Source organism: Salmo salar, chromosome ssa03, assembly GCF_905237065.1.
Source record: "Salmo salar chromosome ssa03, Ssal_v3.1, whole genome shotgun sequence".
Lineage (NCBI taxonomy): Eukaryota > Metazoa > Chordata > Actinopteri > Salmoniformes > Salmonidae > Salmo > Salmo salar.
Genome location: NC_059444.1, coordinates 72,962,965 through 72,979,376, shown reverse-complemented (window position 1 = coordinate 72,979,376; position 16,412 = coordinate 72,962,965). Strand labels below are relative to the sequence as shown.

At 41.7% G+C, this 16,412-nt stretch overlaps 1 protein-coding gene across 1 annotated transcript in view; it reads left to right on the top strand.

The window, feature by feature from the left end:
• The window catches only part of LOC106595351 (mitogen-activated protein kinase kinase kinase 3), a 21,923-nt gene extending 19,163 nt beyond the window's left edge, over positions 1–2,760 (top strand). The window contains 1 exon segment of the mRNA XM_045715372.1: positions 34–2,760. Within this exon segment, the coding sequence (XP_045571328.1) occupies positions 34–262 (229 nt within the window). The 3' untranslated portion in view covers positions 263–2,760.
• Positions 2,761–16,412: the final 13,652 nt, after the last annotated feature.

The window sequence follows — 16,412 nt, the reverse complement described above, 5'->3', positions numbered from 1 at the left end:
TTCTCTTAACACTGTGTGTGTCTCCTTCCCCAGGAGCCTGGGCTGCACAGTGGTGGAGATGCTGACAGAGAAGCCTCCCTGGGCCGAATACGAGGCCATGGCAGCCATCTTTAAGATCGCCACCCAGCCCACCAAACCCCTGCTGCCCTCACACACCTCGGACCACACCCGTGACTTCATCCACCGCATCTTTGTGGAGGCCAAGCACCGGCCCAGTGCTGAGGAGCTGCTCAGACACCCCTTCTCCCAGATCCTCTGCTGAGGGGAAGTACTAGTACACTTTCTCTGTCTCAACCGCTCCTCAGGACTCATGGCCTACAGCTGACATCTACACTCTAGACTTGGAATTTGGAACTTGGCTCTTTCCATCCTATAGCTCTCTCCCCAAACCAGACTCACCACCACTCACACTCATTCCTTAACCCACAAATACACATGATCCATTATTATGGATAATAGCACAGTGCCATTATTCCAAGCTGTTAAGGACAATTATCAAATTCACCTCCAACTTCCCCCACTAGGGGGAGCTGTATGACTGGTCAGTGTTCAGCTGTCTGCTGTGGAGAACTGGACCCACCAACTCCATACGAACTGTATCTATTCAGCTATCACCTTGGTGGTCTGTGAGAGGAACACACACACACACACACACACACACACACACACACACACAGACACTCCAAACACATCAAATCTATGATATGTGGCTCAAGATGGGATTTGATCAAGCACCGCCACCAAATGTGCCTTTCAAATATTCCAAAGTGTCCCCTCCTAAGTTTACATTCTCTAGATGGGCTGTTAGATGAGACCTCTGAGGTAATGAATTGTTTCATATGGGACTTACAGTAAGCTTGAGCAGAGCAGTGTCTGGTCTGCTTAGGCCAAGACAGCAGACCCACAGCCACAGCTCAGTGCTTCAACATGCTAACTGATGAAACCAACAGATGCACCACTCAGTGTTATAGAGACAGGATGGATTTCATTTTTCACTTTCTCCTCTGATCCGTCTCTGATATTCTTTGTATTTTTTAGAAAATGCCTCTTTATGGTCTTTTGAAGACTCATAGTCCCTGATGGTGCTGATCTGTCCTGTCCTCACCATACAACATGGAACCAGAGCCATCAGTGTTTTTATGTTGTCATTATGACCTTCACAGTAGACCAACTCTCCACTGCAGCCCCTCATTATCACAGCCCAGGGTTTTCTGAGTGTACCAAAAATGACCGATTTCATTCATGAAGGGGTTGGTTTCCAGTTTGGTTGGAGGATATGCTAACTACACAATATTACAAATGATATTGTACTTTGTGATTTAAAGAGAGATTTTATTTTAGTCCTAGACAAATACAATCCTAATGCCTTGATTTGAAAGTGAGTTGCCATAAGGTTAACCAGTTTTCTATGTGTTGACAAGTGTATCTAGGAAAACGCTACGCCAAACAGTGGAACTCTGCCATTTAGGATTCATTTGAGTCAGATGCACTTTTATGTAAAATTAATGTTGTTGGTTATTGTTCGCCTTACGAAATTCACTTTTTTTTAAACTTTAAATATTACATTTCTTTCACTTTTATTTAAATCCCTATGTTCATCCATTCCTGAATTTTTATATTCAAATATATATGTATAAATATATTTTTTATATATTGACTCTAGACAATTTGAAATCTAATGAGGATGCATTTAGACCTATGAGATAAATGTTGCCGTTCGAAATGATAAATTGTGAAAGCAGCTGGTTTTGCAGAAATTACAACATTGGGGTTTATTAGTGAAACACTTTGGGTGGAAAACGACCTCTGGCTATCTTACCTGGTCTCTGCTCCACAACAAGAAACATATCCACATTCCCAGCTCCAGTATAATATATTATGTCTAAAGGTCCATGCTTTATTAAATGGCAATACTTTTCCATTGGACCCTTTCTGTTGGACTGCCCTGTCAAACCTCTCACAGTTTCAGTAGTTTTTTTTACAAGGCCACCGCCTAGGAGTTAAAGGCTACTAAAGTTCCTCCATATTTCTCCTTGCTGGCGTGATGTGTGGGAAATAGAGGGGAAGTATGTGAAGTCTAATTTTAAGAGTATGCACTAGAATGCTGTGTCTCACCAGAATAACCTTCTCTTAGTGTCATTCTTGCAGAGCAGAGGGACCGAATGTGTGCGTTAGTTAGACTGAGCTGAGCAGGGCAGGGATGGAGGAGTTCTGATCAGGTAGATGCCAGAGACCGGGGTTCCACCCAACATGACGACTTTGTTTAGCTCAGGGTTCGAGAGACCGACCGGTGCCTAATGTCTGGGGCCCTCCACACTGAGCAAAGGGCTTTCTACAATTACCTTATTTTAGTTTTGTTTTCCATTTATTTCCATTTATTTCAGTGTTACTGGCACTAAAATACTTTCATAAGTGAATCAAATGAATATCATGTGGCTGCTAGATGTTAAAGAAGGCAGCTAAGAATCAGTTCAGTATTAGAAATGGTCCCGTTATATACAAAGAGCCAAAACAAATGTTTCAGTTAACAGAAGAACCCTGGGGTAAGCAAATGAAACAGGAGTTAAACGTTTAGATATATACATGTATGTAAATGTATAAATGAGTTTAATGACAGGGGACTTGCAGTGCAAAGTCACTCCAGTGTATCAAGTGTATTTACGTAGGAAAAAGAACAGTATGTTAAATGACATTGTTTTTCTATATCTTTGAGTGCCTAATTTCAAAAACAAATAAATGTTCTTTGTCTCTGGTCCAATATTCTGACCTGCTTACTTGTTTGTTTGCATAATGTTTTGTGTATGTTCCAGTCATGTACACCGCTCTGATGGAGGTGTGTTTGGTATTGTATAACATGTTTTTGGGCCAGCGGCTCTGGAACACACCGGCTAGTCTTTCCATGCATGTCTTCATTATCTCTGAGCAGCCAGCAGGTTGGAAAGTCAGACTGGCCCAGTCCAGTAAATAAAAGAACATCTCACTGAATAGAGCTCATTGTTGGAAGAAAGAAGCAACCTGACTGATGCGTGCTCCATCTCTTTCTCCCTCCCTTTAAGACAGAAGAGGAGGCGGAGAGAGCTCTGTTAATCTGTGTGGCCATGGGACAGAGAAACGCTTGGACCCAACAAAGGTTCCTTTTCTTAGCTACTGTGACAAGGGGATGGATGGCAGATAATAAGTACTTTATTGCTTTGTTTTTCTGGTAATGCACTTTCTCTGTGTATGTTTTAGCACGCGGCTTGTTCCATTTTCTTCCTGTGGATCTGACCCATGGCCCCTGATTACCAGGATCTGATACCAGTTACATAACCTTCCCCTACACCTGCAATGCACCGCTCCATGTGGCCTGCAGGTCTGTTGATGTGGTTAATGGCAGTGTTATTGTGATCAGTGGTAGTGTTATTGTGATCAGTGGTAGTGTTATTGTGATCAGTGGTAGTGTTATTGTAGTCGGTGGTAGTGTTATTGGGGTCAGTATGTTATTGTGGTCAGTGGTAGTGTTATTGTGATCAGTGGTAGTGTTATTGTGGTCAGTGGTAGTGTTATTGTGATCAGTGGTAGTGTTATTGTAGTCAGTGGTAGTGTTATTGTGATCAGTGGTAGTGTTATTGTGATCAGTGGTAGTGTTATTGTGATCAGTGGTAGTGTTATTGTGATCAGTGGTAGTGTTATTGTAGTCAGTGGTAGTGTTATTGTGATGAGTGGTAGTGTTATTGTGGTCAGTGGTAGTGTTATTGTGGTCAGTGGTAGTGTTATTGTGATCAGTGGTAGTGTTATTGTGATCAGTGGTAGTGTTATTGTGATCCGTGGTAGTGTTATTGTAGTCAGTGGTAGTGTTATTGTGATCAGTGGTAGTGTTATTGGGATCAGTGGTAGTGTTATTGTGATCAGTGGTAGTGTTATTGTAGTCAGTGGTAGTGTTATTGTGATCAGTGGTAGTGTTATTGTAGTAAGTGGTAGTGTTATTGTGATCAGTGGTAGTGTTATTGTGATCAGTGGTAGTGTTATTGTAGTCAGTGGTAGTGTTATTGTGATCAGTGGTAGTGTTATTGTAGTCAGTGGTAGTGTTATTGGGGTCAGTATGTTATTGTGATCAGTGGTAGTGTTATTGTGATCAGTGGTAGTGTTATTGTGATCAGTGGTAGTGTTATTGTGGTAAGTGGTAGTGTTATTGTGATCAGTGGTAGTGTTATTCTGGTCAGTATGTTATTGTGATCAGTGGTAGTGTTATTGTGGTCAGTGGTAGTATTATTGGGGTCAGTATGTTATTGTGATCAGTGGTAGTGTTATTGTGATCAGTGGTAGTGTTATTGTGATCAGTGGTAGTGTTATTGTGGTCACTGGTAGTGTTATTCTGGTCAGTATGTTATTGTAGTCAGTGGTAGTGTTATTGTGATCAGTGGTAGTGTTATTGTGATCAGTGGTAGTGTTATTGTGATCAGTGGTAGTGTTATTGTGGTCAGTGGTAGTGTTATTGTGATCAGTGGTAGTGTTATTGTGATCAGTGGTAGTGTTATTGTGATCAGTGGTAGTGTTATTGTGACCAGTGGTAGTGTTATTGTGATCAGTGGTAGTGTTATTGTGATCCGTGGTAGTGTTATTGTAGTCAGTGGTAGTGTTATTGTGATCAGTGGTAGTGTTATTGTGATCAGTGGTAGTGTTATTGTGATCAGTGGTAGTGTTATTGTAGTCAGTGGTAGTGTTATTGTGATCAGTGGTAGTGTTATTGTAGTCAGTGGTAGTGTTATTGTGATCAGTGGTAGTGTTATTGTGATCAGTGGTAGTGTTATTGTAGTCAGTGGTAGTGTTATTGTCATCAGTGGTAGTGTTATTGTAGTCAGTGGTAGTGTTATTGGGGTCAGTATGTTATTGTGATCAGTGGTAGTGTTATTGTGATCAGTGGTAGTGTTATTGTGATCAGTGGTAGTGTTATTGTGGTCAGTGGTAGTGTTATTGTGATCAGTGGTAGTGTTATTCTGGTCAGTATGTTATTGTGATCAGTGGTAGTGTTATTGTGGTCAGTGGTAGTATTATTGGGGTCAGTATGTTATTGTGATCAGTGGTAGTGTTATTGTGATCAGTGGTAGTGTTATTGTGGTCACTGGTAGTGTTATTCTGGTCAGTATGTTATTGTAGTCAGTGGTAGTGTTATTGTGATCAGTGGTAGTGTTATTGTGATCAGTGGTAGTGTTATTGTGATCAGTGGTAGTGTTATTGTGGTCAGTGGTAGTGTTATTGTGATCAGTGGTAGTGTTATTGTGATCAGTGGTAGTGTTATTGTGGTCAGTGGTAGTGTTATTGTAGTCAGTGGTAGTGTTATTGTGATCAGTGGTAGTGTTATTGTGGTCAGTGGTAGTGTTATTGTGATCAGTGGTAGTGTTATTGTTATTGTGATCAGTGGTAGTGTTATTGTAGTCAGTGGTAGTGTTATTGTGGTCAGTGGTAGTGTTATTGTGGTCAGTGAGTCATTGTAGTCAGTATGTTATTGTGGTCAGTGGTAGTAGTAGTGTTATTGTGATCAGTGGTAGTGTTATTGTGATCAGTGGTAGTGTTATTGTGATCAGTGGTAGTGTTATTGTAGTCAGTATGTAATTGTGGTCACTGGTAGTGTTATTCTGGTCAGTGGTAGTGTTATTGTAGTCAGTATGTTATTGTGGTCAGTGGTAGTGTTATTGTGGTCAGTGGTAGTGTTATTGTGATCAGTGGTAGTGTTATTGTGGTCAGTGGTAGTGTTATTGTGATCAGTGGTAGTGTTAATGTAGTCAGTGGTTGTGTTATTGTAGTCAGTGGTAGTGTTATTGTGATCAGTGGTAGTGTTATTGTGATCAGTGGTAGTGTTATTGTGATCAGTGGTAGTGTTATTGTGATCAGTGGTAGTGTTATTCTGGTCAGTATGTTATTGTGATCAGTGGTAGTATTATTGGGGTCAGTATGTTATTGTGATCAGTGGTAGTGTTATTGTGATCAGTGGTAGTGTTATTGTGATCAGTGGTAGTGTTATTGTGGTCACTGGTAGTGTTATTCTGGTCAGTATGTTATTGTAGTCAGTGGTAGTGTTATTGTGATCAGTGGTAGTGTTATTGTGATCAGTGGTAGTGTTATTGTGATCAGTGGTAGTGTTATTGTGGTCAGTGGTAGTGTTATTGTGATCAGTGGTAGTGTTATTGTGATCAGTGGTAGTGTTATTGTGATCAGTGGTAGTGTTATTGTGATCCGTGGTAGTGTTATTGTAGTCAGTGGTAGTGTTATTGTGATCAGTGGTAGTGTTATTGTGATCAGTGGTAGTGTTATTGTGAGTCAGTGGTAGTGTTATTGTGATCAGTGGTAGTGTTATTGTAGTCAGTGGTAGTGTTATTGTGATCAGTGGTAGTGTTATTGTGATCAGTGGTAGTGTTATTGTAGTCAGTGGTAGTGTTATTGTCATCAGTGGTAGTGTTATTGTAGTCAGTGGTAGTGTTATTGGGGTCAGTATGTTATTGTGATCAGTGGTAGTGTTATTGTGATCAGTGGTAGTGTTATTGTGATCAGTGGTAGTGTTATTGTGGTCAGTGGTAGTGTTATTGTGATCAGTGGTAGTGTTATTCTGGTCAGTATGTTATTGTGATCAGTGGTAGTGTTATTGTGGTCAGTGGTAGTATTATTGGGGTCAGTATGTTATTGTGATCAGTGGTAGTGTTATTGTGATCAGTGGTAGTGTTATTGTGGTCACTGGTAGTGTTATTCTGGTCAGTATGTTATTGTAGTCAGTGGTAGTGTTATTGTGATCAGTGGTAGTGTTATTGTGATCAGTGGTAGTGTTATTGTGATCAGTGGTAGTGTTATTGTGGTCAGTGGTAGTGTTATTGTGATCAGTGGTAGTGTTATTGTGATCAGTGGTAGTGTTATTGTGGTCAGTGGTAGTGTTATTGTGATCAGTGGTAGTGTTATTGTGATCAGTGGTAGTGTTATTGTGGTCAGTGGTAGTGTTATTGTGGTCAGTGGTAGTGTTATTGTGATCAGTGGTAGTGTTATTGTGGTCAGTGGTAGTGTTATTGTAGTCAGTGGTAGTGTTATTGTGATCAGTGGTAGTGTTATTGTGATCAGTGGTAGTGTTATTGGGGTCAGTGGTAGTGTTATTGCAGTGGTTATTGTGATCAGTGGTAGTGTTATTGTGATCAGTGGTAGTGTTATTGTGATCAGTGGTAGTGTTATTGTAGTCAGTGGTAGTGTTATTGTGGTCAGTGGTAGTGTTATTGTAGTCAGTGGTAGTGTTATTGTAGTCAGTGGTAGTGGTAGTGTTATTGTGATCAGTGGTAGTGTTATTGTAGTCAGTGGTAGTGTTATTGTGGTCAGTGGTAGTGTTATTGTGGTCAGTGGTAGTGTTATTGTAGTCAGTGGTAGTGTTATTGTAGTCAGTGGTAGTGGTAGTGTTATTGTGATCAGTGGTAGTGTTATTGTAGTCAGTGGTAGTGTTATTGTGGTCAGTGGTAGTGTTATTGTGGTCAGTGAGTCATTGTAGTCAGTATGTTATTGTGGTCAGTGGTAGTGTTATTGTGGTCAGTGGTAGTGTTATTGTAGTCAGTGGTAGTGTTATTGTGATCAGTGGTAGTGTTATTGTAGTCAGTATATAATTGTGGTCACTGGTAGTGTTATTCTGGTCAGTATGTTATTGTGATCAGTGGTAGTTTTATTGTGGTCAGTGGTAGTGTTATTGTAATCAGTGGTAGTGTTATTGTGGTCAGTGGTAGTGTTATTGTGATCAGTGGTAGTGTTATTGTGATCAGTGGTAGTGTTATTGTGGTCAGTGGTAGTGTTATTGTGGTCAGTGGTCGTGTTATTGTGATCAGTGGTAGTGTTATTGTGGTCAGTGGTAGTGTTATTGTGATCAGTGGTAGTGTTATTGTAGTCAGTGGTAGTGTTATTGGGGTCAGTGGTAGTGTTATTGTAGTCAGTATGTTATTGTGGTCAGTGGTAGTGTTATTGTGATCAGTGGTAGTGTTATTGTGGTCAGTGGTAGTGTTATTGTAGTCAGTGGTAGTGTTATTGTGATCAGTGGTAGTGTTATTGTGATCAGTGGTAGTGTTATTGTGATCAGTGGTAGTGTTATTGTGATCAGTGGTAGTGTTATTGTAGTCAGTGGTAGTGTTATTGTGATCAGTGGTAGTGTTATTGTGATCAGTGGTAGTGTTATTGTGGTCAGTGGTAGTGTTATTGTAGTCAGTGGTAGTGTTATTGGGGTCAGTGGTAGTGTTATTGTGATCAGTGAGTCACTGTAGTCAGTATGTTATTGTGGTCAGTGTTAGTGTTATTGTGATCAGTGGTAGTGTTATTGTGATCAGTGGTAGTGTTATTGTGATCATTGGTAGTGTTATTGTGATCAGTGGTAGTGTTATTGTGATCAGTGGTAGTGTTATTGTGATTAGTGGTAGTGTTATTGTAGTCAGTGGTAGTGTTATTGTGATCAGTGGTAGTGTTATTGTAGTCAGTGGTAGTGTTATTGTGATCAGTGGTAGTGTTATTGTGGTCAGTGGTAGTGTTATTGTTATTGTAGTCAGTGGTAGTGTTATTTTGATCAGTGGTAGTGTTATTGTGGTCAGTGAGTCATTGTAGTCAGTATGTTATTGTGGTCAGTGGTAGTAGTAGTGTTATTGTGATCAGTGGTAGTGTTATTGTAGTCAGTGGTAGTGTTATTGTGATCAGTGGTAGTGTTATTGTGGTCAGTGGTAGTGTTATTGTGATCAGTCGTAGTGTTATTGTGGTCAGTGGTAGTGTTATTGTGATCAGTGGTAGTGTTATTGTAGTCAGTATGTAATTGTGGTCACTGGTAGTGTTATTCTGGTCAGTATGTTATTGTGGTCAGTGGTAGTGTTATTGTAGTCAGTGGTAGTGTTATTGTGATCAGTGGTAGTGTTATTGTGATCAGTGGTAGTGTTATTGTGGTCAGTGGTAGTGTTATTGTGGTCAGTGGTAGTGTTATTGTAGTCAGTGGTAGTGTTATTGTGATCAGTGGTAGTGTTATTGTGGTCAGTGGTAGTGTTATTGTGATCAGTGGTAGTGTTATTGTAGTCAGTGGTAGTGTTATTGTGATCAGTGGTAGTGTTATTCTGGTCAGTATGTTATTGTGATCAGTGGTAGTGTTATTGTGATCAGTGGTAGTGTTATTGTGGTCAGTGGTAGTGTTATTGTGGTCAGTGGTAGTGTTATTGTGATCAGTGGTAGTGTTATTGTGGTCAGTGGTAGTGTTATTGTGGTCAGTGGTAGTGTTATTGTGGTCAGTGGTAGTGTTATTGTGATCAGTGGTATTGTTATTGTGATCAGTGAGTCACTGTAGTCAGTATGTTATTGTGGTCAGTGTTAGTGTTATTGTGATCAGTGGTAGTGTTATTGTGATCAGTGGTAGTGTTATTGTGATCATTGGTAGTGTTATTGTGATCAGTGGTAGTGTTATTGTGATCAGTGGTAGTGTTATTGTGATTAGTGGTAGTGTTATTGTAGTCAGTGGTAGTGTTATTGTGATCAGTGGTAGTGTTATTGTAGTCAGTGGTAGTGTTATTGTGATCAGTGGTAGTGTTATTGTGGTCAGTGGTAGTGTTATTGTTATTGTAGTCAGTGGTAGTGTTATTTTGATCAGTGGTAGTGTTATTGTGGTCAGTGAGTCATTGTAGTCAGTATGTTATTGTGGTCAGTGGTAGTAGTAGTGTTATTGTGATCAGTGGTAGTGTTATTGTAGTCAGTGGTAGTGTTATTGTGATCAGTGGTAGTGTTATTGTGGTCAGTGGTAGTGTTATTGTGATCAGTCGTAGTGTTATTGTGGTCAGTGGTAGTGTTATTGTGATCAGTGGTAGTGTTATTGTAGTCAGTATGTAATTGTGGTCACTGGTAGTGTTATTCTGGTCAGTATGTTATTGTGGTCAGTGGTAGTGTTATTGTAGTCAGTGGTAGTGTTATTGTGATCAGTGGTAGTGTTATTGTGATCAGTGGTAGTGTTATTGTGGTCAGTGGTAGTGTTATTGTGGTCAGTGGTAGTGTTATTGTAGTCAGTGGTAGTGTTATTGTGATCAGTGGTAGTGTTATTGTGGTCAGTGGTAGTGTTATTGTGATCAGTGGTAGTGTTATTGTAGTCAGTGGTAGTGTTATTGTGATCAGTGGTAGTGTTATTCTGGTCAGTATGTTATTGTGATCAGTGGTAGTGTTATTGTGATCAGTGGTAGTGTTATTGTGGTCAGTGGTAGTGTTATTGTGGTCAGTGGTAGTGTTATTGTGATCAGTGGTAGTGTTATTGTGGTCAGTGGTAGTGTTATTGTGGTCAGTGGTAGTGTTATTGTGGTCAGTGGTAGTGTTATTGTGATCAGTGGTAGTGTTATTGTGATCAGTGGTAGTGTTATTGTGATCAGTGGTAGTGTTATTGTGGTCAGTGGTAGTGTTATTGTGATCAGTGGTAGTGTTATTGTGATCAGTGGTAGTGTTATTGTGGTCAGTGGTAGTGTTATTGTGGTCAGTGGTAGTGTTATTGTGATCAGTGGTAGTGTTATTGTGATCAGTGGTAGTGTTATTGTGATCAGTGGTAGTGTTATTGTGATCAGTGGTAGTGTTATTGTGGTCAGTGGTAGTGTTATTGTAGTCAGTGGTAGTGTTATTGTGATCAGTGGTAGTGTTATTGTGATCAGTGGTAGTGTTATTGGGGTCAGTGGTAGTGTTATTGCAGTGGTTATTGTGATCAGTGGTAGTGTTATTGTGATCAGTGGTAGTGTTATTGTGATCAGTGGTAGTGTTATTGTAGTCAGTGGTAGTGTTATTGTGGTCAGTGGTAGTGTTATTGTAGTCAGTGGTAGTGTTATTGTAGTCAGTGGTAGTGGTAGTGTTATTGTGATCAGTGGTAGTGTTATTGTAGTCAGTGGTAGTGTTATTGTGGTCAGTGGTAGTGTTATTGTGGTCAGTGGTAGTGTTATTGTAGTCAGTGGTAGTGTTATTGTAGTCAGTGGTAGTGGTAGTGTTATTGTGATCAGTGGTAGTGTTATTGTAGTCAGTGGTAGTGTTATTGTGGTCAGTGGTAGTGTTATTGTGGTCAGTGAGTCATTGTAGTCAGTATGTTATTGTGGTCAGTGGTAGTGTTATTGTGGTCAGTGGTAGTGTTATTGTAGTCAGTGGTAGTGTTATTGTGATCAGTGGTAGTGTTATTGTAGTCAGTATATAATTGTGGTCACTGGTAGTGTTATTCTGGTCAGTATGTTATTGTGATCAGTGGTAGTTTTATTGTGGTCAGTGGTAGTGTTATTGTAATCAGTGGTAGTGTTATTGTGGTCAGTGGTAGTGTTATTGTGATCAGTGGTAGTGTTATTGTGATCAGTGGTAGTGTTATTGTGGTCAGTGGTAGTGTTATTGTGGTCAGTGGTCGTGTTATTGTGATCAGTGGTAGTGTTATTGTGGTCAGTGGTAGTGTTATTGTGATCAGTGGTAGTGTTATTGTAGTCAGTGGTAGTGTTATTGGGGTCAGTGGTAGTGTTATTGTAGTCAGTATGTTATTGTGGTCAGTGGTAGTGTTATTGTAGTCAGTGGTAGTGTTATTGTAGTCAGTGGTAGTGTTATTGTGGTCAGTGGTAGTGTTATTGTGATCAGTGGTAGTGTTATTGTGATCAGTGGTAGTGTTATTGTAGTCAGTGGTAGTGTTATTGTAGTCAGTGGTAGTGTTATTGTGATCAGTGGTAGTGTTATTGTAGTCAGTGGTAGTGTTATTGTAGTCAGTGGTAGTGTTATTGTGGTCAGTGGTAGTGTTATTGTGATCAGTGGTAGTGTTATTGTGATCAGTGGTAGTGTTATTGTGATCAGTGGTAGTGTTATTGTGATCAGTGGTAGTGTTATTGTGATCAGTGGTAGTGTTATTGTAGTCAGTGGTAGTGTTATTGTGATCAGTGGTAGTGTTATTGTGATCAGTGGTAGTGTTATTGTGGTCAGTGGTAGTGTTATTGTAGTCAGTGGTAGTGTTATTGGGGTCAGTGGTAGTGTTATTGTGATCAGTGAGTCACTGTAGTCAGTATGTTATTGTGGTCAGTGTTAGTGTTATTGTGATCAGTGGTAGTGTTATTGTGATCAGTGGTAGTGTTATTGTGATCATTGGTAGTGTTATTGTGATCAGTGGTAGTGTTATTGTGATCAGTGGTAGTGTTATTGTGATTAGTGGTAGTGTTATTGTAGTCAGTGGTAGTGTTATTGTGATCAGTGGTAGTGTTATTGTAGTCAGTGGTAGTGTTATTGTGATCAGTGGTAGTGTTATTGTGGTCAGTGGTAGTGTTATTGTTATTGTAGTCAGTGGTAGTGTTATTTTGATCAGTGGTAGTGTTATTGTGATCAGTGGTAGTGTTATTGTGATCAGTGGTAGTGTTATTGTGATCAGTGGTAGTGTTTGGAAGGTATGTGGTTCTCATCGTGTGCTATGTGTCTGGGTCTGTTTGTTATGCAGTTCTGTTTGTTAGGTATGTCTCTGGGCCGCTGGGGCCCAGCATTAGTGCTGACAGGCAGACTGCTGGACAGAGGCTACACTGGCTCCCCAGGCTCCTCTTTGTGACCACACTCAGTTTGGACCCAGTGGTGCTGAGTCATAGTCAGTGATTCAGCCTCCCTGTCTGCTCCAGTTAAGCTCCACACACACACACACACACACACACACACACACACACACACACACACACACACACACACACACACACACACACACACACACACACAGGGGGCACCAGCGGAGACTGGACCTATGCAGCCACATCTGGCATATTACGATTTCACAACTGCACCTTCCACCACTAACAACTACATACAACGTCCCATCATACCTGAGAGGGCATGTGCTAGCATGCACATCAGTGATAATCCACATCAGTGATAATGCACATCAGTGATACTGTACATCAGTGATACTGTACATCAGTGATACTGCACATCAGTGATACTGTACATCAATGATACTGTACATCAGTGATACTGTACATCAGTGATAATGCACATCAGTGATACTGTACATCAGTAATTAGTACACTGAATGCTGTGTGTGGGCATAGTATGTGTGTGTATGTGTGTGAGACCCATGGGCCACTAGGACCCCCATTCCCCGGGCTCTGCTGTTATGAATGGGCTCTTTGTTGGCAGAGAGGATGGGGTCCTGGGTCCCTGAGCTCCATGTGAGGACTAAGATTAAGTAATGTGACGGGGGGATTTATACGTGATTGAGCTGACTGGAGGCCCATATCATTGAGTTGATGGGGCGCGCTTAATCTAGTGGAGAAGGAGGGGCTGCTGTGTGAGTTTTGTTGTGGGTGGGGGATGAGGTGTATCCAGCTGAATGGTCAGAATTTGGGGTGTGCTCATTTGCATAGAGAGGAGGCTGGGGATGCAAGGGGGTCTGAGGTTGGGTAGCTCCCATAGGAGAGAGGGGAAAGGGGTTTAAACCGGCAGTAACAGAAAGGGTCTAAAAGGCCTGGAATGGTGAGGTGGGGGAGCCGTGTGCAGGCAAACAGAGCTGGCGTCCCTGTGGTTCTGGAGGGGGATCAGTCTGGAGGAACAGCATTAAGATTCTGCTCTACACCCAGGCAAGACGCCTTTTCTTCTGCTCCTTGCAAATGAGACGGGCTCCTCCTCATGTTGCCCCACAGGAATCAGATGTTTTGTTGGCCTTCCACTGGCTCTGTGAGGAGAGAGGGGGACACCCTCTTTCACTCCAACCAATCTCTCTCTCTCTCTATCTTTTTTTCTCTCTCTCTCTCTCTCCCTATCTCTCTCTCCCTTGTTTCTTTCCATCTTTCTCTCTTTCTGAATGTTTCTCCTCTGACAGATATTGCCTAAGTGACCAGATCTGAGGCAACCACAGTGACTGTCTCAGAAATCCAGGGGGCGATACAATTAGTGTCACCTTAATGATGAGACCACGTTATTAATCCTGCTAGATGGAAGCTTTTAAAACAACACATCCAGCCAGACTTACAGTGGACCCGCTCAGTTAACCTCTATCAACAGGGACCAATTGGAATTCAAGTCACTCTGTTGTTTTCTGTATTTACAGTCTTCCAGTCATACTGGTTCCCACTGGCTACACATTTCTTTTAACAGAGTGTGTTGGTAACAAAGAGGGTTTCTATGTTCTGCGATGTGGGTTTTACTACCTGTTGCAGGGCCAGAGTTGGCTGGAGGGGAGAGGGAGAACAGAGGCGAGCAGGATGGAAAATGCCCTAGGATCTTGCTGGTATAGTAGCTTGAGAGATCATAGACCTGGTTGTTTGAGCATGTTAGGATCATATCTGGGCAGCATGACTGTATAATAGCTGTGGATGTTTATATGAGGCTTCATCCCATCCCAGAGTCACATCCCTATTAGATGAGAGTCAACAAGAGTTTAACATGTTTTGAAGTAACTGGCACTGGGGTTGCCATGACAATGGATGGAAATTGATTCGTAACGGACTGGCTGCTGGTTTGTCGGGTTCAGACTAAGTTTCACGTCCCATCCCCCCATTCTCCAACCATCCATCTGCTGGAGTCCTGTGACAGTTTCAGCTATCTAATAACTCACAGACTGTCTCACCCTCAGGTAGCCTACCGGTTAAGAGCGTTGGGCTAGTAACTGAAAGGTTGCTGGTTTGAATCCCTGAGCCAGCAAGGTTGAAGAACCTGTTGTTCTGCCCTTGAGAAAGGTCATTCATTCCCAACAACTACTCTTGAGTGCTGATGACATCAATTAAGGCACCGCTCGGATTCAGAGGGTTTAGGTTAAATGTGGAAGATGCATTCAGTTGTACAGCTCACCAGGTGTTCCCCTTTATAGTAACCTAATACTTACTTTGCCATACATATTGTTGTTTGGATAGGTACCCAGAACTCGTTGGGCTTTTTGACCATGCCCAACACAGACTTCTTTCTCCAGGTCCAATTGCCCTCTTTTCAGGCTAAGCAGTCATTAAGTCTGATTGAATGAGCTGCCATCACTTACAACAGGGCTTTATGAGATGTGACTTGTGGAAGAGGGAGTGGTCGTATTGTTGCTAAGAGGCTGCAATCCAACTGGCTGCCTCTGGTCTTACTGGCCCATCCTCTGACACATAGCTTCCTTTGTCATTGATCACAGTTGATAATGGTCGGGATAGTGATGGATTAATAATGTGTGTGTGTTATGTTGCCGTGCTCCTGTGTGTGGCTGTGTGTCTGTCCAAAGAGAAGCACTCCAACCCACTGATAGATGTGGCCTATAGGTCTTATGTATGTATCCATCTGTAGCCTGTCAGTGACATCATGGTCAGAAACTCCAGGGGGGACAAAAAGGTGGAGATGTATAGCTGCTACTGTTCAGCCCTGTGGCCCCAAAGCTTCTCCAATCGGCTAGCACACTGTAATGGTGTCACTTGTTGACTGTTAGTACACTGCCATTTATTATGTATCCATGACTACAAGGACAATGATTATAAAACATTTTCCAGTATGATTTTGGCATTCTGATAAGCGGGTCAGCTGTTGAATAAGAGTTAATCTAATAATGCCATTTTGCTATTATAATGTTATTTTGTTTCTACTCCCCTCTGTTTACTCTCCTACTTTTGTCTTCAGTAGCTCACAATAGTTTGGAGATACTGTGGTCAATGTAGATATTCAATAATTGATTAACTGTTCTTGACTTCTATTTGATGTACCTAGATAAGACAAGAAAGAGAGGCAACCTTAACTAACTTGCTCTTTTCTTGCGGCGTTATGTAATTGTACTCATTCCCATTTTGACTCAGACAAGGAGAAGACTGAAGAGGAGCAGAGGAACAGGGATGGGGTGCGAGATCCTCCTAGACGGTGCTGCTGTCACACACAGAGTGGCGCGGGCCAATCAGAGTAATACCAATAAATCTGGAGGGCTTAGTGGGATATTTTGGACGCCAAGCGAGACAGAGTGCCACACAAGAACACAGCTACTATCTGACCCTCTCTCTGTCCCATTTTTCTCTGTCCCTCTCTTTTTCTGACCCTATTAGTCACCAACTAACAGGAATGGAGGAAAAGAGATCTCATTCCTTCACCTCCCTGCTTCTTTTCTTCCCTTTCAATCACACTCTGTCCCCATCTGTGTCTGTGTGACTGAGCATGTGTGGGAGGCAGCTTTGATTTGGTAGCCAAGCTCTGTCGCACCAAATCCTATTCAAACAAGGACGAGAGAGGGAGAGAGAGAAAGGCCAGGAGACATTTGTAGCTGAGTGGACGAGCACAAACAATCCCTGGCACACAGCTTTTGAGTGTCACATAAACCACCCTCCTCTCTCTCTCTCTCTCTCTCTCTCTTTCTCTTTCTGTCTGTCCCTCTCTGTGTCCTATTCAGTGACCGGCCCGGCCCGTCCCTTTTGCCCCTCCCTGTGTACTCTCTCTCAGGATGGGGGATGTCTATCCCTATAAAAGGCATGTGTGTGCCCTGA